Source organism: Pseudophryne corroboree, chromosome 2 (assembly GCF_028390025.1).
Source record: "Pseudophryne corroboree isolate aPseCor3 chromosome 2, aPseCor3.hap2, whole genome shotgun sequence".
NCBI lineage: Eukaryota > Metazoa > Chordata > Amphibia > Anura > Myobatrachidae > Pseudophryne > Pseudophryne corroboree.
Window position 1 is genome coordinate 221,598,768 of NC_086445.1, and position 22,687 is coordinate 221,621,454.

At 44.9% G+C, this 22,687-nt stretch overlaps 1 protein-coding gene across 3 annotated transcripts in view; it reads right to left on the bottom strand.

The window, feature by feature from the left end:
* The window catches only part of MARS1 (methionyl-tRNA synthetase 1), a 314,707-nt gene that overhangs the window by 30,221 nt on the left and 261,799 nt on the right, over nt 1–22,687 (bottom strand). For all 3 annotated transcript variants that reach the window (XM_063952367.1, XM_063952361.1, XM_063952362.1), the window contains exons 18-19: nt 18,468–18,651; nt 2,349–2,420 (exon numbers count right to left, since the gene is read on the bottom strand). In XM_063952367.1, the coding sequence (XP_063808437.1) occupies nt 2,349–2,420; nt 18,468–18,651 (256 nt within the window). The remainder of the gene's footprint in view (nt 1–2,348; nt 2,421–18,467; nt 18,652–22,687) is intronic.

Sequence of the window (22,687 nt, forward strand, 5' to 3'; positions counted from 1 at the left end):
GCAGACCTTGCACAACTGGGAATCATATCACGGATGGAAGACTCCATTATCTTGCAAGGAACATGAAGCTTGTTAAGCATAAGGTATGGTGTGATAAGTGGAGATTAGAAATTTCTATCAGATTCAAGTAGATTACAACCACCATAAATCTGCCCATTTGTCATACTGATCTATATCACGGATTTAATGCATCACTTTTATAACCGTGATATTAATAGGTCTCCTTAAAATTCACCAGTTCTCACACTTTGCATAATTAATCCTCACTCTGTCACTGGGGCCTATTTATCATTAAATATTTGTGGGAGATTCCCCCAAAACAGCTGTTTTCATGGAGTAACCCCAAATATTAGGAATCCCCAAATGTATTGTGAAGGAATTGCTTAGATATTTCCTAAATCTGCTGCAGCTCCCATAGGTTTCAGGATTTATAGAGCTTGGCCTCAATAGGTTACCCCTATAGAGGCCTCCGGCTCTTGGTGACCTGAACCAAAAAGCAGTGTGATGGGATGTAGTTGTGTGACTGGCGGTCACAATGCCGGCCCAAACCAATATGATGCCCTAGGCAAGATTTTGGCTGGTGCCCCCTAGCACCACCGCTAGTCTCGCCTTTGGCCCTGCACCCCCTTCCACAGCACCATCACCCCTCACCTATAGCAGTCCTCATTTTGGTGCTCCTACCACCTATATTTTAAATAGAAACAGTGCGAACATTCGGTGCAAAGCTCAAAAAGGGGCATGGCCACACAATAGTACCCTCAATTGAAATTGCGCCACACAGTAGTGCAACTTTATTCACATTTTATCATGCGATAGTTTCCCTTATTCACGTTAAATCACACAGTAGTACCACTTTACCTTATATACGTTATTCCTCACAGTAGTGCCCCTTATTAACATTACATCACACTGAATTGCTTCTTATTCACATTACACCACACCCACTATATTGCTCTCTATTCACATCAGACCACACAGTAGTGCCCTTTCTATACGTTATGCCACACAAGAGAGCACCTTATACACATAATGCAAGACATTAGTAATGCATTTATAAACATAATACCACACAGTAATGCTCCTTACACATATGACACACATTATTAATGTCCTTAGAAACATAATGCCTCGAGCCAAGCTTTAGCCCTTCTGCTCCACGGGAGGTTTCTGTCCTCCCTGAGCTCGCCTTACACATTATGCCAATCCTGATTAACACCCTTATACACATAATGCCCCTTACACATATGCCGAACAACACTGCACAACCAACCCACCCACAAACAGCACTAACACTGTGACCTCTGCCTCTGCTTGTATACAGATGTGTCCTCATACATCTTGCCTCAATATGCTATGCAGCAGGAGATGCGCCTTTGTCGATGAAAATGCATGTTATTTGCATTACTGGCTAGGATACACAAGAAGCTTCTGCTGATTAAAATGATATGCAGCATGCCTATATTCTGTGTGCATATGAAATGCTACGTTACAGTGATTTCCAGGAATACTGTAATGTAGTATTTTGTATGCAGATATAGCCGCAGTCAAACACAGAATATAGGCATGCCACATGTAATTTTAATCAGCAGAAGCTGATTGTGCCCCTAGGCATTTGCCTATGCCAAGGGCCGGCTCTGGACGCCGAGATTCCGCCCCTAACAATCCCCGATAGTTGGCATGCTGTCTAGCAGGGACTATTCCCACTGGTGGGTGTCCATGACACCCAGAGTGGGAATAGAACCTGTGGTGTGTGCAGCGAGCCCGGAAGGGGCTTCGTTGCACTCGCGCCCACCACCGGCCATCTTGAAGCCGGGTTCCCAGCGTCGGTATGGTGACCGGCGAACCCAGCGTGATAGTGTTATGCTATTACACTGCTTCCAGCTCTTTGCCAGAACGGGTTCTTATGGGAGTCCATCTCCTGACAAGAGGATTTTAGTACATTCATGGGAAAATGTTCATTTTTACATTGTCAATGTGGGCAAAAAATATTTCACTCACATTAAAAAGGTGGATGTGATAATTACGCCCCACTGTAACAAATTAATACACTAAAATGTGGCATAAGGTCCACTTTCAAATACAGCACATTTCAGTATATATTTGTAGAAATTTTCGTTCCACCATAAAACTTTGTAATTGGCATTTTGTGAAAACTGATGATTAACCTACCCAATAATTCTTTACAGTTTAACAAAAAATGCCCAAATCGTCTGACAGCACATAACACAAAACAGAAAGATTGGACTCCATTACTTTAATTGCTTTAGTAGGAAATAAAATAAGTCAAATAGAATCATTAGATGGACTCTTTTTACCCAGATCTACATATCACTCACTATAAATCTTACCTGTCCACCTCCAAAGCGTTTCCTCAAGGACTCAATCTGGTCACTTTCCAGCTTCTGAAACAATGGACTCACCTGAAAGATTGCACAATACACTGCTCATTAAAGGGTGTTTGAAGATTCTCCTATTTCTCTGTCCTGGCTATAGGAGCCCAAACCTACCCAGTAAATCACATCTGACACTTTATGGCTACATTCACAAAGTGCGGGTATAGAGAGAAAGCTGGCCTTCTGCGGGCTTGACATTTCTTACTCACACAATCAGTATCTGCACTGTATTTTCCAACAGTTCAGCATGTGTTCAAAGTCAAGCCGTAGTGGGAGACTCAATTTTAAAGGGCGGCCATACACTGTGCAATTACTGGCTGATCTGCCCTATAATTGTACAGTGTATCACCGCAACCAAGCAACAATTATCTGTCTGGGCATGAGAAACCATTCAGCATGCCTGAAAGATGCTGGTCGGATCGGACAGTGGAGATACTCCTCATCAGACACACATACAAATTATCTGATAGTGCATGGCAATGTCAGATAATTGGTCTGTCTGATGGAGAGTTTTATCTCAAGGTGTATGGCCAGCATAAGCAATAACTTCGAAGGGTCTCCAGTACAGTCAGTCAAAGGTACTTCACGGCCAGTGACATTGTGAATTACCCCTCATACCTCATAGGAGTGCAGGGAAATTAGTGATGTTACTGTACCATAGGTAATTGTTATGTGCACAGCCAAACATTATAGCAGCACACTGTAGAGAATTGAATCAAATTTAATTTACATAAAAGGATTCTATGCTGCTGTCTAAACTGAAGTTTCATCTTCAGCTATGTCCAGCACCAAACAGATCCAACATTTCCATTCAAAGCATTTTACAATGAAAACTTATTTGTTAGCTTATGATCTTGGAGCAAATGATATTGATATTCCAGATTTCTGCAGTGGGGTACACTGTATTCCACAGGGAACAACATCGGGGTGTAGTTGGATCTTGATCCGAGGCACCAACAGACTAAAGCTTTGACTGTTCCCAGGATGCCTTGCACCGCCTCCTCTATAACCCCGCCTCCAGGCACTGGAGCTCAGTTTGTAAGTCGGTGCCTGCAGTGCAGGCAGCTAACAGAGAGGGCTGCGCTAGGCGGCCCTGGAAAGAGCTTTTCTGAAGAAAGAAGACTTCAAGGGCCGCAGCACAGGCACTTAGAAGTGCTATATGTCAGTCTGACATAGCGTGCTGCGGCTCCCTCACCTCCCCCAGCGGCGCTGTATACTCCCGCACCCTCGTTGCCGAGTACTTACAGCAGAGGCACTCTGGCTTCATCAGGCACACACCCGCCGCTGCTCTCCGGGATCGCGTGGCCGCTAGTTCAGGGAGGAGGTAGACCGCGCCGCTGACGTGGACACTGTGGCCATACAGGGACCCCACTATATCCACCAGGGTAAGGGGCACAGGTCGGATTTACTAAAATCTGTTTAGTATAGGCCTGCAGTACCCGGTGGTGAAGTCCGGCAGAGGGGATATGGCTCTGACCTGTAGCCCCTCCCCCAGCCGAGGCGCCATTTACTGCAAATGTTCCCGCCTTGAGCTGCATCTCTCTCTCCCTCACTCCCTGTCAGCGTTTGGGTGCCATTACAAGAGCTGCGCTGATCCTGGGACTGCTGGGCATTGTCTCCTCTGTAAAGCCGCCTGCCTCATCAGCGCTGTGCATTTACAGGACATGTCATTTAGACAGTGTTAGTTAAGAACAAGTGCATAACTACAGGGATATTGTGGTTCCTATTCAGTGTATCTCTATATTCTGTACCCTGAGGGGGGCTAAGTGCGTCAGGGTCCTATCGCTCTCTTTAATATATATATATATATATATATATATATATATATATATATATATATATATATATATATATATATATATATATATATATATATATATATATATATATATATATATATATATATATAGTGGACGTAGTTGGCACTCAGGAACAATTGCTGTGGTACAGACCGGGGTGCCCTCCTCAGTAGTATGTACAATGCGGGTGTTCGTGGTGACCGGAGCCACAAGGCAATGACCCCCTCACCACAGAAGCAGGCGGCACTCCACGGATTTAAAGATGAAAAACATTTTTATGCAACAAACATCATGTAAATTCCAACGTTTCAACACCACGCTGGGTGTTTTTCTCAAGGATACATGGATACAAAAACAAACATATGTGTGGTGTTCTTACCTTAAATGCTCTTCTGATGACAGCACGGGCGCGGGTGCGGCGGGCGGGAGAGACGCCGGCGGCTCCGGCCACGGGCGGCTGAAAATGACGTCACCGTTGCTAGGCTACCAGGACGTGTCAGCGCCCGGCGCATCGCGTCATTGTGCTGCAAGGAGAAAGAGTGTGGATTAAAGAAAATGTAACAGTGTGAACTAATAAGAGGAAACAAAGTAACGTTTCCAACTGGTGAGAGTGAACAAATATTAAAAGGAAGCTGGACAGTCGTGTGTGTGGGATAAAAATAACCAATAAAAACATTAACTCTGTGACAGTGCTAATCTGCATCATCTTAATTAATCAATAAAACATGATGTTGGGAAACATGAGCTGCATCGCTGCAATGCACACCTTAAACTTAACATACTGGACTGTGATGAAAAATATACTTAACTGCAGAAGAGGCAAAACATGCAAAAACAAAGGCATGTACTGAAAGGTATAGTTGCAAAAAGAAAGTGCAAGAACATAGGCATGTACTGAACTGACAGATGTGGATTTAAAGAAACACACTCCATGTTAGTTTTTCATTGAGTCCGTTAGGGGAAACTGAGTTCAATGTTGAAATCCACCGCATTTCTCGTTGGGACAGCAGCTTTTGTCTGTCACCACCACGGTTGGGCATCGGGACATGATCCACGATCTGATATTTTAGACTTGAAAGTGAATGTCCGGATAATTTAAAATGTCTGGCGACGGGTTGATCATTATCCTTGCCTTCAATGGCGGCTTTGATAGCTGATCGATGCAGCGCCATACGTTCTTTAAATGTCCTGATTGTTTGGCCAACGTATAATAACCCGCACGGGCAGATGATAATGTATATAACGTATTGGGAACTACAGGTGAGATAGTGATGTATCTTATACTTTTTACCCGTATGTGGATGTTGAAAATCTGAACCAGCAACCAGATAGTTGCATGTGGTGCATGAGGGGCATTTAAAGCAGCCTTTGCGGGTTGATATTCTAGTTGTAGGAGAGATATCTGTATGAACCAGGAAATCCCGTAAATTGCGACCCCGCTTATAACTGGCCATCACTGATTTGTTGTGGAAACATGGCAATGTATGATCACTTTTGACAATCGGCCACAGGGCACTGACGGCTCTAGGGATGACGGAGCTGGCTGTAGTGAATTCTGTTACCAGTGGAATCCTGTCAAATGATGTTTCATCCTTTTTGGGTTGTAATAGCGTTGCCCGCGGTTTCTTTAGCACCTCTGATTTCTGTTGTAATAATTGCTTGTATGGGTAACCTCGAGATCTGAATCGGTCTACCACCAATGTTAATGCTGGATCCAACTCACTCTGGTTGCTTGTAATACGGGCCACCCTTGTCATCTGGGATTTAGGCAAACCAGCCTTCAAGGCTGGTGGGTGGAAGCTAGAATGCTGCAGGAGTGTGTTCCGGTCTGTAGGTTTTTGGTAGACGGACGTATGTAAATGACAGTTCTTGATGGTGATGTTGACATCTAAATACTGTATAGCTTCTCGACTGTATTGGTAGGTAAACCGGATGGGGGAATCTACCAAATTGATTGAGTTCAACAGGTGTTTGAGGCTATCTTCACCTCCAATCCAAAAAATGATCAGATCGTCGATATAGCGTTTATACAGTAAGATTTTTGAACTAATTGAAACATCCGAAAAAAACAACTCCTCTTCCTTGGCAAACATGTACACATTAGCTAGCGAAGGGGCAATGCAAGACCCCATCGCACAGCCAGTTGATTGTTCATAGTATTTCCCATTGTGAATGAAGTAGTTCCGCTGTAAGGTCAGTTGTAACAAATTAATGAACAGATCAATGTCCATCAGTTGGAACATATTGTGTTCGAGGAATGTTCTCATCTTATCCAGACCTTCCATGTGTGGGATCACTGAATATAAGTTTTTTACATCCATGGTACACATAATGGTGTTGGCAGGCACAGTGTCCATGGTGTTTAAGATGTTTAAAAGGTCTGTGGTGTCCCGTAAATGTGTAAGTTGTTTAGTTACCAATGGTTGTACCATCAAGTCCAAAAATTTCGAAATAGGATAATATAGCGAGTCCCTCGCCGAGATGATAGGCCTGATAGGTGGTTTGACCACGTCCTTATGAATCTTCGGTAAGGAGTAGATCACAGGGACCTTGGGATGTTTCTGTATGAGCCCTAATCTGCTCTTTTCATCTATCTTACCTTGCTTCTGAGCGGTGGCCAGCAGTTTATCCACTTCAAGTTTGTAACGTGCCGTGGGGTTCCCTGGCAGTTTTTTGTACGTTGTGCTGTCAGCTAGCAATTCATCAAGGTCAGTGATGTATTGTGTTCTATCTTGAATAATGATCGCACCCCCCTTGTCGGCTGGACGAATTGTAATTGAGGGATCCTGGGATAATGCTTTTAAAGCTTTTTGTTCCCCTGATGTCAAGTTGGAAAATGTCCTAGGTTGTGCTTTGTCGTATTTGTCGACTGCACAATCAATTAGTCTGGAGAAAGACTTGATGGACGCATTGGTACTTTGAGGGTCAAATGTAGAGGTGGATTTCGTGAATGTGGTTGCTTGAGGCGTATTTGGCTGATGTTGAAAGAATTCACGGAGTCTGAGAGATCGTTCGAAGCGATATTGTTCAGTACGCCATTTGAAAGTGTCGTGTTTGTTAGTGGGGATGAATGAAAGTCCTTTGTTTAACAGACTTGTCTCGTCCGCAGTCAACAGTCGCGAAGATAGGTTGAATATTAGATCTACGTTTTCTTTTTTGTCTTGCTGCCGGCAGGAGGTTTTGTAGAGCCTCTGGTTCTGTTGCCCCCTTCGTGTGCGCTGGTGGAAGGACTGGCGTCTTTTGGAATTTTGGACGCTATTATAGGAACAGGTCTGTTTGGCGACCGCGCGTCGTCCGAGTCCTGGACTAAAAAATCGCTGTCGCTGTTGTCAGAATCTTGTCTCTTCGGATTCTTGTATTGTTTGTTTCTCCATGTCTGTCGTTTGTTGACAGGTCGCGACTGATTGCCCTCAGAGCCGTGTAGCCAGCGATAGACTTTATGTTCCTCATAGTCCGCCAATACCACTGATAGTTTACTCTTCTTGTATTGGATTAAGTCACGTTTGTAGTTGGAAACTTGAACTTTTAATTTCTCCCATTTGGCTGCATATGTAGTGTCATCCAGTAGTGCTTTGTTAGCTGTTTCATATATGGAGATATTGGAACGGTATCTGGCCAATTCCTTCCCAGATTCTTCGATCACTAGAAGCATGAGATCCATGCTGCACTTATTTAAAATGGATGTCCATTTTATGCAAAACTCCATATTACTGCGGCCAATCGTCTGCCCGTGCGGGTTATTATACGTTGGCCAAACAATCAGGACATTTAAAGAACGTATGGCGCTGCATCGATCAGCTATCAAAGCCGCCATTGAAGGCAAGGATAATGATCAACCCGTCGCCAGACATTTTAAATTATCCGGACATTCACTTTCAAGTCTAAAATATCAGATCGTGGATCATGTCCCGATGCCCAACCGTGGTGGTGACAGACAAAAGCTGCTGTCCCAACGAGAAATGCGGTGGATTTCAACATTGAACTCAGTTTCCCCTAACGGACTCAATGAAAAACTAACATGGAGTGTGTTTCTTTAAATCCACATCTGTCAGTTCAGTACATGCCTATGTTCTTGCACTTTCTTTTTGCAACTATACCTTTCAGTACATGCCTTTGTTTTTGCATGTTTTGCCTCTTCTGCAGTTAAGTATATTTTTCATCACAGTCCAGTATGTTTAGTTTAAGGTGTGCATTGCAGCGATGCAGCTCATGTTTCCCAACATCATGTTTCATTGATTAATTAAGATGATGCAGATTAGCACTGTCACAGAGTTAATGTTTTTATTGGTTATTTTTATCCCACACACACGACTGTCCAGCTTCCTTTTAATATTTGTTCACTCTCACCAGTTGGAAACGTTACTTTGTTTCCTCTTATTAGTTCACACTGTTACATTTTCTTTAATCCACACTCTTTCTCCTTGCAGCACAATGACGCGATGCGCCGGGCGCTGACACGTCCTGGTAGCCTAGCAACGGTGACGTCATTTTCAGCCGCCCGTGGCCGGAGCCGCCGGCGTCTCTCCCGCCCGCCGCACCCGCGCCCGTGCTGTCATCAGAAGAGCATTTAAGGTAAGAACACCACACATATGTTTGTTTTTGTATCCATGTATCCTTGAGAAAAACACCCAGCGTGGTGTTGAAACGTTGGAATTTACATGGTTTGTTGCATAAAAATGTTTTTCATCTTTAAATCTGTGGAGTGCCGCCTGCTTCTGTGGTGAGGGGGTCATTGCCTTGTGGCTCCGGTCACCACGAACACCCGCATTGTACATACTACTGAGGAGGGCACCCCGGTCTGTACCACAGCAATTGTTCCTGAGTGCCAACTACGTCCACTACATGCATTATTGGGGTGTGCAATCTCCCCTAAAGAAGTGTGGCACCGTTGGATGTCTTCAAAATTATTGTTTCTGGCTACTTATATTGTTCTTGTGCAGTTTCTTTTAAAACACATTATCTGTTTGTGTTTTCACCACTGTGACGTTCGTGGTCCCGCGATTACGCACACATGATGATGGAAACAGCAGAGTCAATCGCTGCTAATACACCAGATGCAGACCGGGTCCTCAGCTACACGGAGGCCGAGGCCTCGGCCATTTTATTCAAGGAAGATTTCCTTACACACCAAGATAACATCACTGCAGATGATGTATACCACCATCTCCTACGTTTAAAGAAAAAGGAAACAGATTATCTGTTACACGGCACCTCTCTCTCCGATTACTATCATGCAAGGAAGATACCACGCGGATTTCGGGTCAAAAATATCCCAACGATTGGCCGCAGTAATATGGAGTTTTGCATAAAATGGACATCCATTTTAAATAAGTGCAGCATGGATCTCATGCTTCTAGTGATCGAAGAATCTGGGAAGGAATTGGCCAGATACCGTTCCAATATCTCCATATATGAAACAGCTAACAAAGCACTACTGGATGACACTACATATGCAGCCAAATGGGAGAAATTAAAAGTCCAAGTTTCCAACTACAAACGTGACTTAATCCAATACAAGAAGAGTAAACTATCAGTGGTATTGGCGGACTATGAGGAACATAAAGTCTATCGCTGGCTACACGGCTCTGAGGGCAATCAGTCGCGACCTGTCAACAAACGACAGACATGGAGAAACAAACAATACAAGAATCCGAAGAGACAAGATTCTGACAACAGCGATTTTTTAGTCCAGGACTCGGACGACGCGCGGTCGCCAAACAGACCTGTTCCTATAATAGCGTCCAAAATTCCAAAAGACGCCAGTCCTTCCACCAGCGCACACGAAGGGGGCAACAGAACCAGAGGCTCTACAAAACCTCCTGCCGGCAGCAAGACAAAAAAGAAAACGTAGATCTAATATTCAACCTATCTTCGCGACTGTTGACTGCGGACGAGACAAGTCTGTTAAACAAAGGACTTTCATTCATCCCCACTAACAAACACGACACTTTCAAATGGCGTACTGAACAATATCGCTTTGAACGATCTCTCAGACTCCGTGAATTCTTTCAACATCAGCCAAATACGCCTCAAGCAACCACATTCACGAAATCCACCTCTACATTTGACCCTCAAAGTACCAATGCGTCCATCAAGTCTTTCTCCAGACTAATTGATTGTGCAGTCGACAAATACGACAAAGCACAACCTAGGACATTTTCCAACTTGACATCAGGGGAACAAAAAGCTTTAAAAGCATTATCCCAGGATCCCTCAATTACAATTCGTCCAGCCGACAAGGGGGGTGCGATCATTATTCAAGATAGAACACAATACATCACTGACCTTGATGAATTGCTAGCTGACAGCACAACGTACAAAAAACTGCCAGGGAACCCCACGGCACGTTACAAACTTGAAGTGGATAAACTGCTGGCCACCGCTCAGAAGCAAGGTAAGATAGATGAAAAGAGCAGATTAGGGCTCATACAGAAACATCCCAAGGTCCCTGTGATCTACTCCTTACCGAAGATTCATAAGGACGTGGTCAAACCACCTATCAGGCCTATCATCTCGGCGAGGGACTCGCTATATTATCCTATTTCGAAATTTTTGGACTTGATGGTACAACCATTGGTAACTAAACAACTTACACATTTACGGGACACCACAGACCTTTTAAACATCTTAAACACCATGGACACTGTGCCTGCCAACACCATTATGTGTACCATGGATGTAAAAAACTTATATTCAGTGATCCCACACATGGAAGGTCTGGATAAGATGAGAACATTCCTCGAACACAATATGTTCCAACTGATGGACATTGATCTGTTCATTAATTTGTTACAACTGACCTTACAGCGGAACTACTTCATTCACAATGGGAAATACTATGAACAATCAACTGGCTGTGCGATGGGGTCTTGCATTGCCCCTTCGCTAGCTAATGTGTACATGTTTGCCAAGGAAGAGGAGTTGTTTTTTTCGGATGTTTCAATTAGTTCAAAAATCTTACTGTATAAACGCTATATCGACGATCTGATCATTTTTTGGATTGGAGGTGAAGATAGCCTCAAACACCTGTTGAACTCAATCAATTTGGTAGATTCCCCCATCCGGTTTACCTACCAATAGTCGAGAAGCTATACAGTATTTAGATGTCAACATCACCATCAAGAACTGTCATTTACATACGTCCGTCTACCAAAAACCTACAGACCGGAACACACTCCTGCAGCATTCTAGCTTCCACCCACCAGCCTTGAAGGCTGGTTTGCCTAAATCCCAGATGACAAGGGTGGCCCGTATTACAAGCAACCAGAGTGAGTTGGATCCAGCATCAACATTGGTGGTAGACCGATTCAGATCTCGAGGTTACCCATACAAGCAATTATTACAACAGAAATCAGAGGTGCTAAAGAAACCGCGGGCAACGCTATTACAACCCAAAAAGGATGAAACATCATTTGACAGGATTCCACTGGTAACAGAATTCACTACAGCCAGCTCCGTCATCCCTAGAGCCGTCAGTGCCCTGTGGCCGATTGTCAAAAGTGATCATACATTGCCATGTTTCCACAACAAATCAGTGATGGCCAGTTATAAGCGGGGTCGCAATTTACGGGATTTCCTGGTTCATACAGATATCTCTCCTACAACTAGAATATCAACCCGCAAAGGCTGCTTTAAATGCCCCTCATGCACCACATGCAACTATCTGGTTGCTGGTTCAGATTTTCAACATCCACATACGGGTAAAAAGTATAAGATACATCACTATCTCACCTGTAGTTCCCAATACGTTATATACATTATCATCTGCCCGTGCGGGTTATTATACGTTGGCCAAACAATCAGGACATTTAAAGAACGTATGGCGCTGCATCGATCAGCTATCAAAGCCGCCATTGAAGGCAAGGATAATGATCAACCCGTCGCCAGACATTTTAAATTATCCGGACATTCACTTTCAAGTCTAAAATATCAGATCGTGGATCATGTCCCGATGCCCAACCGTGGTGGTGACAGACAAAAGCTGCTGTCCCAACGAGAAATGCGGTGGATTTCAACATTGAACTCAGTTTCCCCTAACGGACTCAATGAAAAACTAACATGGAGTGTGTTTCTTTAAATCCACATCTGTCAGTTCAGTACATGCCTATGTTCTTGCACTTTCTTTTTGCAACTATACCTTTCAGTACATGCCTTTGTTTTTGCATGTTTTGCCTCTTCTGCAGTTAAGTATATTTTTCATCACAGTCCAGTATGTTAAGTTTAAGGTGTGCATTGCAGCGATGCAGCTCATGTTTCCCAACATCATGTTTTATTGATTAATTAAGATGATGCAGATTAGCACTGTCACAGAGTTAATGTTTTTATTGGTTATTTTTATCCCACACACACACGACTGTCCAGCTTCCTTTTAATATTTGTTCACTCTCACCAGTTGGAAACGTTACTTTGTTTCCTCTTATTAGTTCACACTGTTACATTTTCTTTAATCCACACTCTTTCTCCTTGCAGCACAATGACGCGATGCGCCGGGCGCTGACACGTCCTGGTAGCCTAGCAACGGTGACGTCATTTTCAGCCGCCCGTGGCCGGAGCCGCCGGCGTCTCTCCCGCCCGCCGCACCCGCGCTGTCATCAGAAGAGCATTTAAGGTAAGAACACCACACATATGTTTGTTTTTGTATCCATGTATCCTTGAGAAAAACACCCAGCGTGGTGTTGAAACGTTGGAATTTACATGATGTTTGTTGCATAAAAATGTTTTTCATCTTTAAATCCGTGGAGTGCCGCCTGCTTCTGTGGTGAGGGGGTCATTGCCTTGTGGCTCCGGTCACCACGAACACCCGCATTGTGTGTGTATATATATTATATATATTATATTATATTATATTATATTATATTATATTATATATATATATATATATATATATATATATATATATATAAAGAAATAAAGAGTGTTCTACAGGATATACTACCTTGGTGTTTTTCTCTGTGTTTCAGTCACCATATACCACTTAAATCCTCTGTTTGTGCTCTGCAATTGCAGTCACACTACACAGGGGGTTTTTGTCAGGTACTGTGTCTGGCTATATTGTATTGTTACGCCCTAAGGCTACATTCCCACATAATGTCTGCTACACAGGGCGGGAGATCCATGGCGGATCCTGCGTCATGCAGTGCTGACGCCGCAGATGCACCTGAAGAAAATATTCCAGCTGAGGGTCCAGGTACCGGGGGTTCAGTATCCCTCAGTCAGCATGCAGCACCGGTGGCACACCAAGACCCACCCTGGGCTGCTTTTTCTAATTTGCCGACACGCTAGTAATGAGACTTACGCCCCCTGTGGGACCCCCTGTGCCACTGCAGCCACATATTGTCCCTGCAGTTAATCCGCCATGGGCAGATAGTCTGTCAACTCAGTTACAGAAATTAAATCAGTCTTTGGTTAAACATAATCCTAACCCTCGCCCTACTAGGACCAAAGGGTCATCTAAGCAGGCCATTACTTCCTCACAATCCACGCATGTTACAGATACTTCAACTGATGAAGATGGCGTATACACTGATCCCTCAGACACTGATGCAGATGCTTCTGATGGGGAATCTATTTCACAGGGGGATGTTCCTGATCTCTTGGAGGCTATCAAACTGATTCTTCAGATTGATGATGAATCTGAACCTCCAGATACGTCTAAGAAACCCGATAAAGTTCAAACGTCAGAAGGTCACTAAATTAGTTTTGCCCCATTCTGACCATTTAGTTGACATACGTCAGGAAATCTGGGAGTATCCAGGAAGGAAATTCTCCCTGTCTAAGAAGATGCTAGCTCGTTATCCCCTCGCTGCAGAGTTAAGTAAAATTTGGGAAACGCCGGTGGACTCACATGTCGCTCGTCTGGTGGTGTCCTCTGCTCTGCCTGTCACCACCGTCACTTCTCTGAAGGAACCGACGCATAAGCGTGTGGAGGGTTGCTTGAAGTCTATTTACACCTTGCAGGTGCTGTACATAGACCCACTATAGTGGCCTCTTGGGTGGCGAAGGCTATTGAAGCCTGGTTTCAAGAAGCTGAAGCGGAGCTACCTTCTAATTTTTCTGATAATGCCAGACAGCGTCTTTCATATATTATCACAGCCTCTCATTATATTCAGGAGGCGGCCTCTGATGCTGGTGTCCTGGTGGCCAAAGAGTCTACTACGTCCATTCTGGCTTGCCGGATTCTGTGGTTGAGGTCCTGGTGTGTGGATCTGGACTCTAAAAAGACTTTGGAGGGTATCCCTTTTAAGGGAGACATCTTGTTTGGGGAAGATCTGAACAAGATTGTTGCTGACTTAGCGTCTGCTAAAACTGCATGTCTGCCGAATACTAATCCTTCGGTTCCGAAGGCTAAGAGTACCACCTTTCGTTCTCCAAGTAAAGCAAAGGGTCAGGCATACCCGAAATAGGCTTGCACTTCCAAAACCTCTAAGCCCAAACCTAAATGTTCCTGGACTGCCCGTCAGCCCGCTTCCAAACCAGACAAGCCTGCTGCATGACGGGGTGGGCCTCCCTCTGGGGGATCCCAGAGTGAGGACGACTTCTACGGTTTACCCAGGTATGGTTACAGACCAATTCAGACGCCTGGGTAAGGGAAGTCGTCACTCACGGATACGCCATCTCTTTCAAGAAGCGTCCCCCTCGCCAGTTTTGTTCGACAAGTATCCCTTCGGATCCGGTAAAAACAAAAACTCTCCATTTGGTGGTACAATCCCTCCAGGACACAGGAGTGGTAGTGCCGGTGCCTCTGGCTCAGAGAGGCAGGGGGTACTATTCAACGCTGTTCCTAGTTCCGAAACCGAATGGTTCCTCCCAGCCCATTCTCAACCTCCAGTCTCTGAACAAGTTTATGAAGGTTTCCAAGTTCCGTATGGAAACTCTTCGCTCTATTGTTCAGGTCTTGGAGCCCCTGGACTATATGGGATCCCTGGACATATAGAATGCTTACCTACATATACCTATTGCCATATCGCATCAGCAATACCTGCGGTTTGCTATTGGCAACCTACATTATCAATTCCAGGCCTTGCCTTTTGGACTGACCACGGCTCTGCGAATCTTCACCAAGGTCATGGCTTATGGTTATGATGGCTCTGCTCCGCCGTCAGGGTATCAGGATCCTGCCGTATCTGGACGACTTGTTTATCCTGCTGAGCTCCCCAGAGGTTCTCCCCCGTCATCTGGAACTGATGGTCCAATTCCTGCAAACCCACGGGTGGCTCATCAACTGGAAGAAATCCTCCCTGGTCCCTGCTCAGAGCATGGTGCACCTGGGGGAATTGTTGGACACACACAACCAACGGTTGTTCTTGTCCCAAGAGAAGGTCCTGAAGCTTCAGGACAGGATAAGATGCTTCCTTTCTCGTCCGCGAGTGTCGATACACTCGGCGATGCAAGTACTATGCATCATGGTGTCGACTTTCAACATGGTAGAGTACACTCAATTTCACTCTCGCCCTCTGCAGAAGCTAATCCTTTCCAAGTGGGATGGCCTGCCTCACTGGATCAGGTCTCACATGATTTCCTTGACTCCGGAAGTTCGTCTGTCACTGAGCTGGTGGCTACAGGACCAACAATTGAGCAGGGGTAGTCCCTTCTGGATCTCCAACTGGGTCCTCCTAACGACGGATGCCAGTCTGCGGGGGTTCGGGCGCGGTGTTGGAGCAACACTCTCTTCAGGGTCGGTGGACCAGGGTGGAATCTTTCCTACCGATAAATATTCTGGAATTGTGGGCAGTGTTCAATGCTTTGAAACTGGCCCTGCCTCTGGTACAGAAGAGGCCTGTTCAAGTACAGTTGGACAACGCCACCACGGTGGCGTACATAAATCATCAATGCGGCACTCGAAGCCGCATGGCAATGATGGAAGTGTCAAAGTGGGCGGAACGCCATCTGCCAGCCATATCGGCAGTGTTCATTCCGGGAGTCCTCAACTGGGAAGCGGACTTCCTCAGTCGTCAGGACGTACACACCGGAGAATGGAGCCTTCATCCAGAAGTATTTCACCTCCTAGTGGACAAATAGGGCCTACCAGATGTAGACCTGATGGCGTCTCGACACAATCACAAGGTTTCGGTCTTCGGAGCAAGGACAAGGGATCCTCAAGCAGCGTTCCATGGAATTGCCAGGGCATCCACGAACTTTTGGCTGCTGTACGTGTTACCTCCGGTGTCACTTCTGCCCAGGGTAATAAGGAAGTTCAAGCAAGAAGGAGGAGGAATCCTACTTCCGATTGTCCAGCGTGGCCCAGACGGCATTGGTTCTCAGACCTACAGGGTCTCTCGACAGAGCATCCTCTTCTACTTCCTCAACGCCCAGACCTCGTTTAGGGCCCCTGTGTCTACCAGGATCTGGCCCAACTTGCTTTGACGGCGTGGCTCTTGAAGCTTCAGTTCTGAGGGCCAAAGGTTTTTCTGAGGCGGTCATTCAAACGACGTGGAAAGCCCGTAAACCAGCTTCGGCTCGGATTTATTATAGGGTCTGGAATTCTTACTTCACCTGGTGTGTGGCTAAGAATTTTGATGCATACAAGTTCAGTACTGCCAAACTCCTGGCGTTTCTGAAACAGTGCCTGGACTCAGGCTTTCGTCTGGCCTCCCTCAAGGTGCATGTTTCAGCCTTGTTGGTGTGGTTTCAGAGAAAAATTGCGACTCTGCCTGACGTTCATACCTTCACTCAGGGTGTTTTACGGATTCAACCTCCCTATGTTCCTCCTGTGGCTCCTTGGGATTTGTCAGTTGTTCTGGACGCCCTACAAGAGTTTCCGTTTGAACCTCTTGAGTCTGTAGACCTTAAATGGCTTACACTTAAGGTTTTGTTTTTGCTGGCTATTGCCTCTGCTAGACGGGTTTCAGACTTCGGTGCCTTATCCTGTAGGTCTCCCTTTCTGATTTTTCACCGTGACCGTGCGGTTCTTAGAACTCGCCCTGGTTATCTACCTAAGGTGGTGTCCTCTTTCCACCTTAACCAAGAGATTGTGGTTCCGGCCTTTATCTCTCCTGATTTGTCCTCCAAAGAGCGGTCTTTGGATGTGGTACGGGCTCTCCGTATCTATGTGAAGAGAACCGCCTCCCTTCGGAGGTCTGATTCTCTCTTTGTCCTTTTTGGTTTTCATAAACGTGGCTGGCCTGCAAATAAGCAGACCATGGCCAGATGGATTAGAATGGTGATTGCACAAGCTTATGTACACGCTGGACTTCCAGCTCCTGCTACTATCAAGGCCCATTCTACTCAGTCTGTTGAACCTTCTTGGACGGCCCGCCGTGGCGCGTCCCTAGAACAATTGTGCAAGGCGGCTACGTGGTCCTCAGTGAACACGTTCATTAGGTTCTATGCCTTTGATACGTCCACCTCCCAGGATGCTTCCTTTGGACGCCGGGTTCTTGTGCCCGCTACAGTGCATCCCCTCCCATGAGGAACTGCTTTAGGACACCCCCAATGTTATTCCCTGTGGAATACAGTGTATCTCGCTGCAGAAAAGAAGATTTATGGCAAGAACTTACCTTTGTTAAATCTCTATCTGCGAGGTACACTGGATTCCACAGGGCGCTCACCTTGGCGCACTTAGCTTCTTTGGGTTTGTATGGCATTAGCCGCTAGTACCTTCTCATGTTGCGAGAATGTAGTTCGCTGAGGCTACTAACTGTTATCGTCTCTTTTACCTGCTACTGCATTGGACTGGTTAACAAAACTGAGCTCCAGTGCTTGGAGGCGGGGTTATAGAGGAGGCGGTGCAAGGCATCCTGGGAACAGTCAAAGCGTTAGCCTGTTGGTGCCTCGGATCAAGATCCAACTCTACACCCCAATGTTATTCCCTGTGGAATCCAGTGTCCCTCGCAGAAAGAGATTTAACAAAGGTAAGTTCATACCATAAATCTCCTTATTACTATAAAACTGAATTGGTCGGTTCATAATATACACAAAAAACGCTTACATTTGTAAATTAGTGGTACAAGACATACACATTCAAATATGCAAGTGTTAATTAATAAATAATAGTAAACAATACTACTAATTGTATTTATATAGAGCTTTTCTTCAAGGACCTTTTTAATTTTATTTCTATTCAAAACTGGTAACTCATTAACACTAATGATGTTCAATAGCCTTGGTCCACCAGTGATCAGTTATTAGCATTACTGGAATCACTAAGAATCATGATTCCGAGCTCTGACTGCCTGGATTGATCAGTTAGCAATGTGCTGTCAGCCACTCCAAGTAGTGTAATGACAAACAGCTGGAATGCCTGCCTGCCTGCCCTTTATATGTGCTGGCTACTCACAGTTCCAATACGGTGGCCACAGTGCAGAACGCAGCGGAAGTCACCAGTCAATACACAGGCTTCCTGTGGCACAAGTAGCTGCTCTTGGATGACGACACTAATGGTAGGCATATAAGGCTGCAGCATGACTGAAAGCAGAGCTGCCATGTTTACAGCCAGTCCAGTTACTGTGCCCGCACGTTTCCTGAAATACAACCACCTGGTTAGACAGTGTGCAATAATCATCATATAAAGAAATAGCCAACTCACACACTATAACCATGCCCACAGCCTAAGCCACTGCATTAGCGAAACTGTAGTCTTATATACTGCCTTGTTACTGTAGCTCTCTCAATACCATTGCAAGCTGTTGAAGATCACTTACAAATAAAAGTACCACTGCATTCTGATAAATTATCATGCAGTTTCAGGATATTATTTATGTTGTTACTATGGTAATCCTTTTTCATTACAGGAGGTATATCAATCCTAATGTTTAGGCCTTGTTGCGCTTGCTACCACCATTATATACGGCAGGGGTAGGCAACCTGTGGCACGCCAGCTGCTGTGGAGCTACACATCCCAGCTTTTCCTGCTGGGTTACATGCCATGCCAGTTCTGGCATGCCTTATCTGCAAAACTGTGCCAGGGATTATATAGCTGCATTGGGGGGAGGGGCGGGGGCAATTCAATCACTGCTCCGCTTGGGTGTGATTAGCCACTGGGGGACACATTTCAGATCAGTCAACAGAGATGGTGAGCTGAAATGTGCATAAAAAGATGGCTGTATGGGCGCCCAAACAACACTTTTCACATCGCACCAATTAGCTAAGACAGTTTATGCAATTTACGCAGCTAAACCCAGTCTGTTTGGGCGCGGCGTACACAAACAAAAGATAGTGTGAATATCACCCAAATCTCTCCCATCACTTTAGTTGTGAGAATGGGTGTGAAAAAAAAACTACTGAATTGCCCCCATTGAGTGCTGCATGTTGCCTAGTCTTGCTATGTGGTTTGTTTCTTGCAATATTCTAAGTTGGAAGAAACAAGGAACTCTATGGATACTTATACACGATCAAATCAAACCAAAATATACCATAGTACAATAAATCACAGCAAGTAGAAAACAGAGAAAATAGGATTTTGGTACTTACCAGGTAAATCCTTTTCTTTGAATCCATAGGGGGCACTGGAGTACTCTTGGGATATGGACGGGGCGTAGCCGGAAATGGCACATTTAAATATTTAAATTAGTAACTGGTTACCCCCTCCATACTCCCATAGAGACTTCAGTATTTTTACTGAGCCGAACAGGAGCGATAGAGAGGATGAACCATAGAGAATTACATATAACATTGTAATATAACGGTCAACCCTAAAGTTGACGCATAACGTATATTATAACTGTCAACACTAAAGTTGACATATAACGTAAATTATAACGGTCAACACTAAAGTTGACACAACGTATCTTATAACTGTCAACCCTAAAGTTGACACATAACGTAAATTATAACGGTCAACACTAAAGTTGACACATAACGTAAATTATAACGGTCAACACTAAAGTTGACATATAACGTAAATTATAACTGTCAACACTAAAGTTGACACAAAACGTAAATTATAACGGTCAACACTAAAGTTGACACATAACGTAACTTATAACGGTCAACACTAAAGTTGCCACATAACGTAACTGACAACTAAACAGTTTACACCATAATAAATATCACCATAACATCGTATCCATTGGTGATAATGTGTTCCCATAAGATCCACTGAGCTTACCACAAGACAGGTAAAACTGCTCTGGGTGGGCGTCCAGTGCCCCCTATGGATTCAAAGAAAAGGATTTACCTGGTAAGTACCAAAATCCTATTTTCTTTTTCATCCACTAGGGGTCACTGGAGTACTCTTGGGACGTACCAAAGTTTCCCCCTTGGGCGGGAGAGCAGTTTGGCACCTGTAACACTAGACGGCCAAAGCTACATGCTGATGCCGTAAACGTAGCAAAACTTGCAAAAGCGCACAACGTGTGCACTGATGGTCATGCACCGATGACCCTGTAGCAGCTTGTCTAAGTTGTTTCTTAGAAGGTCCACGACCTGCTGTGTATGACTTTCACAAGGAACGTGTGAAATAGCCTGACACTGATGGAGGCGGTTGTAGCCTATGATGAAGCTAAGCCTGATGTATGGTATAAGGTCTGCTTGGAAGCTGGCAAAGCCAAGATAACTACATTACAGAGAACAAACTGTATGTCTGTGTTACGTACAGTTGATGTTTTGGGCTACATAAACGCGCAGAGCGCGTACCACATCTCAAGTAATTGAAGTTCCTGAACCTACTGATAACAGAGGAACTACGATTGATTAAGTGATGTATAACATCTCAAGTAAGAAAACGGAATTTGTGCGAAGTTTCGCTTTATGATCATAAAACACCAGATATGGTGACTTGCATGAGAAGGCACCCAATGTTAAAACACGCCTTGCTGAGGCTAAGGGAAACTGTTTTCCAAGTGAAAATCTTAACATCCACTTGTTGTAAGGGTTCAAAATATGAAGATTGTAAGGAAAAAATTAAATCTAAAACCAGATTCAAGTCCCATGGCGTAGTAGGAGGTATAAATGGAGATCGTACTCTGAGGACACCTTGCAGAAAGGTGTGTATAGTCGGCAAAAGAGCCAAACGCCTGTGAAAGTAAACTGACAATGCAGAGACCTGCACCTTTAGTGTAGATAAACATAGTCCTCCACCTAACCCAGTCTGTAAAAATATTAAAAGAGGGGATAACTTGAAAGATTATGTCGGAAACGTCCGAGTTTCCCACCAACCTACATAAACATGCCAAATTCTGTGATAATGAGCTGCCATAACTGGCTTCCTAGCACGTAACCTGGATAGTAGAAACAGATTCTGGAATCTGGAATTCTACCTTAATAAGAGGGCGGTGTCAACAACCACCCTGGCAAATGCAGGTGCGCTAAATCGGGTTAATAAACTGACCCTGTTGTAACAGATCCGGACGTGGCGTACGCGGCCAAGGACCGGCCGCGAGAAGTTCGGGGAGATCTGAGAACCATGCTTCCCGAGGCCAATAAGGCACCACTCGTATGACCGTCGTGGACTCTCGTTTGGTCCGCTTTAGCAACCTAGGAAGCAGCGGAAACGGTGGAACCAATACAAAGCTGTACGGCCACACGATCGTGAGAGCATCCACTGCATTTTGAGCTTGTGCTCTGGACACATACTGGAATTTTGTGTTTTTTTTTTTTTTTTTTTTGCGAGATACCATTAGATCTCCCTGTGGGTAATGCCACTGCTGGACCAACATCTGGAACGTTGCTTAATTCAATGCCCAGTTTCCTGGATGAAAATCCTGACAGCTGGGACAATCTGCCTCCCAGCTGTCCACTCCAACACAATACTGTCGACAATATCACCTGGTGACACTCTGCCCAATTGAGGATTCAAGCAACTTCCCGCATGCCATGCGACCTCGAATTCCTCTGCGACAGCCATAGCGTTGTCTGACTGCACCTGGACAGTCTGAGACCGGAGCATGTGCCCTGCTTGTTGCAGCGTGTTGGAAATTGCCCTGAGATACAGGTCATTTAATTGACAGCAATCTTCCCTGATCTGACCAGAGCCTCTGAAGTTGACAATTTTGGACCACAGCTCCCCAACCCCTGGGACTCGCGTCCGTTGTAAGAATTATCCAATTCCAGACGCCGAACATTCTCCCTGCGGTGAGACTGTGTACTTGGAGCCACCAGAGTAGTGATACTGTGGCTCTTGGAGCCAACCGCACTCTTTGATGAATTTGTAGATACGTGCAATACCATTCAGGTGAAAAATGACCTGAATGAACTCCTGCAAACTGTAGTGCGTCGACAGACGCCACCCTCCTTCCTAGTAGTCGTCCAAATGCACTAATATAGTCTGTGGATTGCGTACTAACTGTACGCGATGACGTACATTTTGTATTGTGTTCAGGCAGGGAAAACCGTTTATCCACGGAATCACTCCTATGCATGAATCATTTGTAACGGAATGAGGGTTGATTTCTTGAGATTGACAATCCAACCGTGCTGAACGACGCCACTGTACGTTAGTAATGCACGTTGCAGGAATAAGCGTTGAGACGGAGCGTTGATGAGCAGATCTCCAAAGTACGGAAATGTTATCCTTCTCAGGGATCTGAGATGAGCTATTATGACAGCTTTTACTTGTGA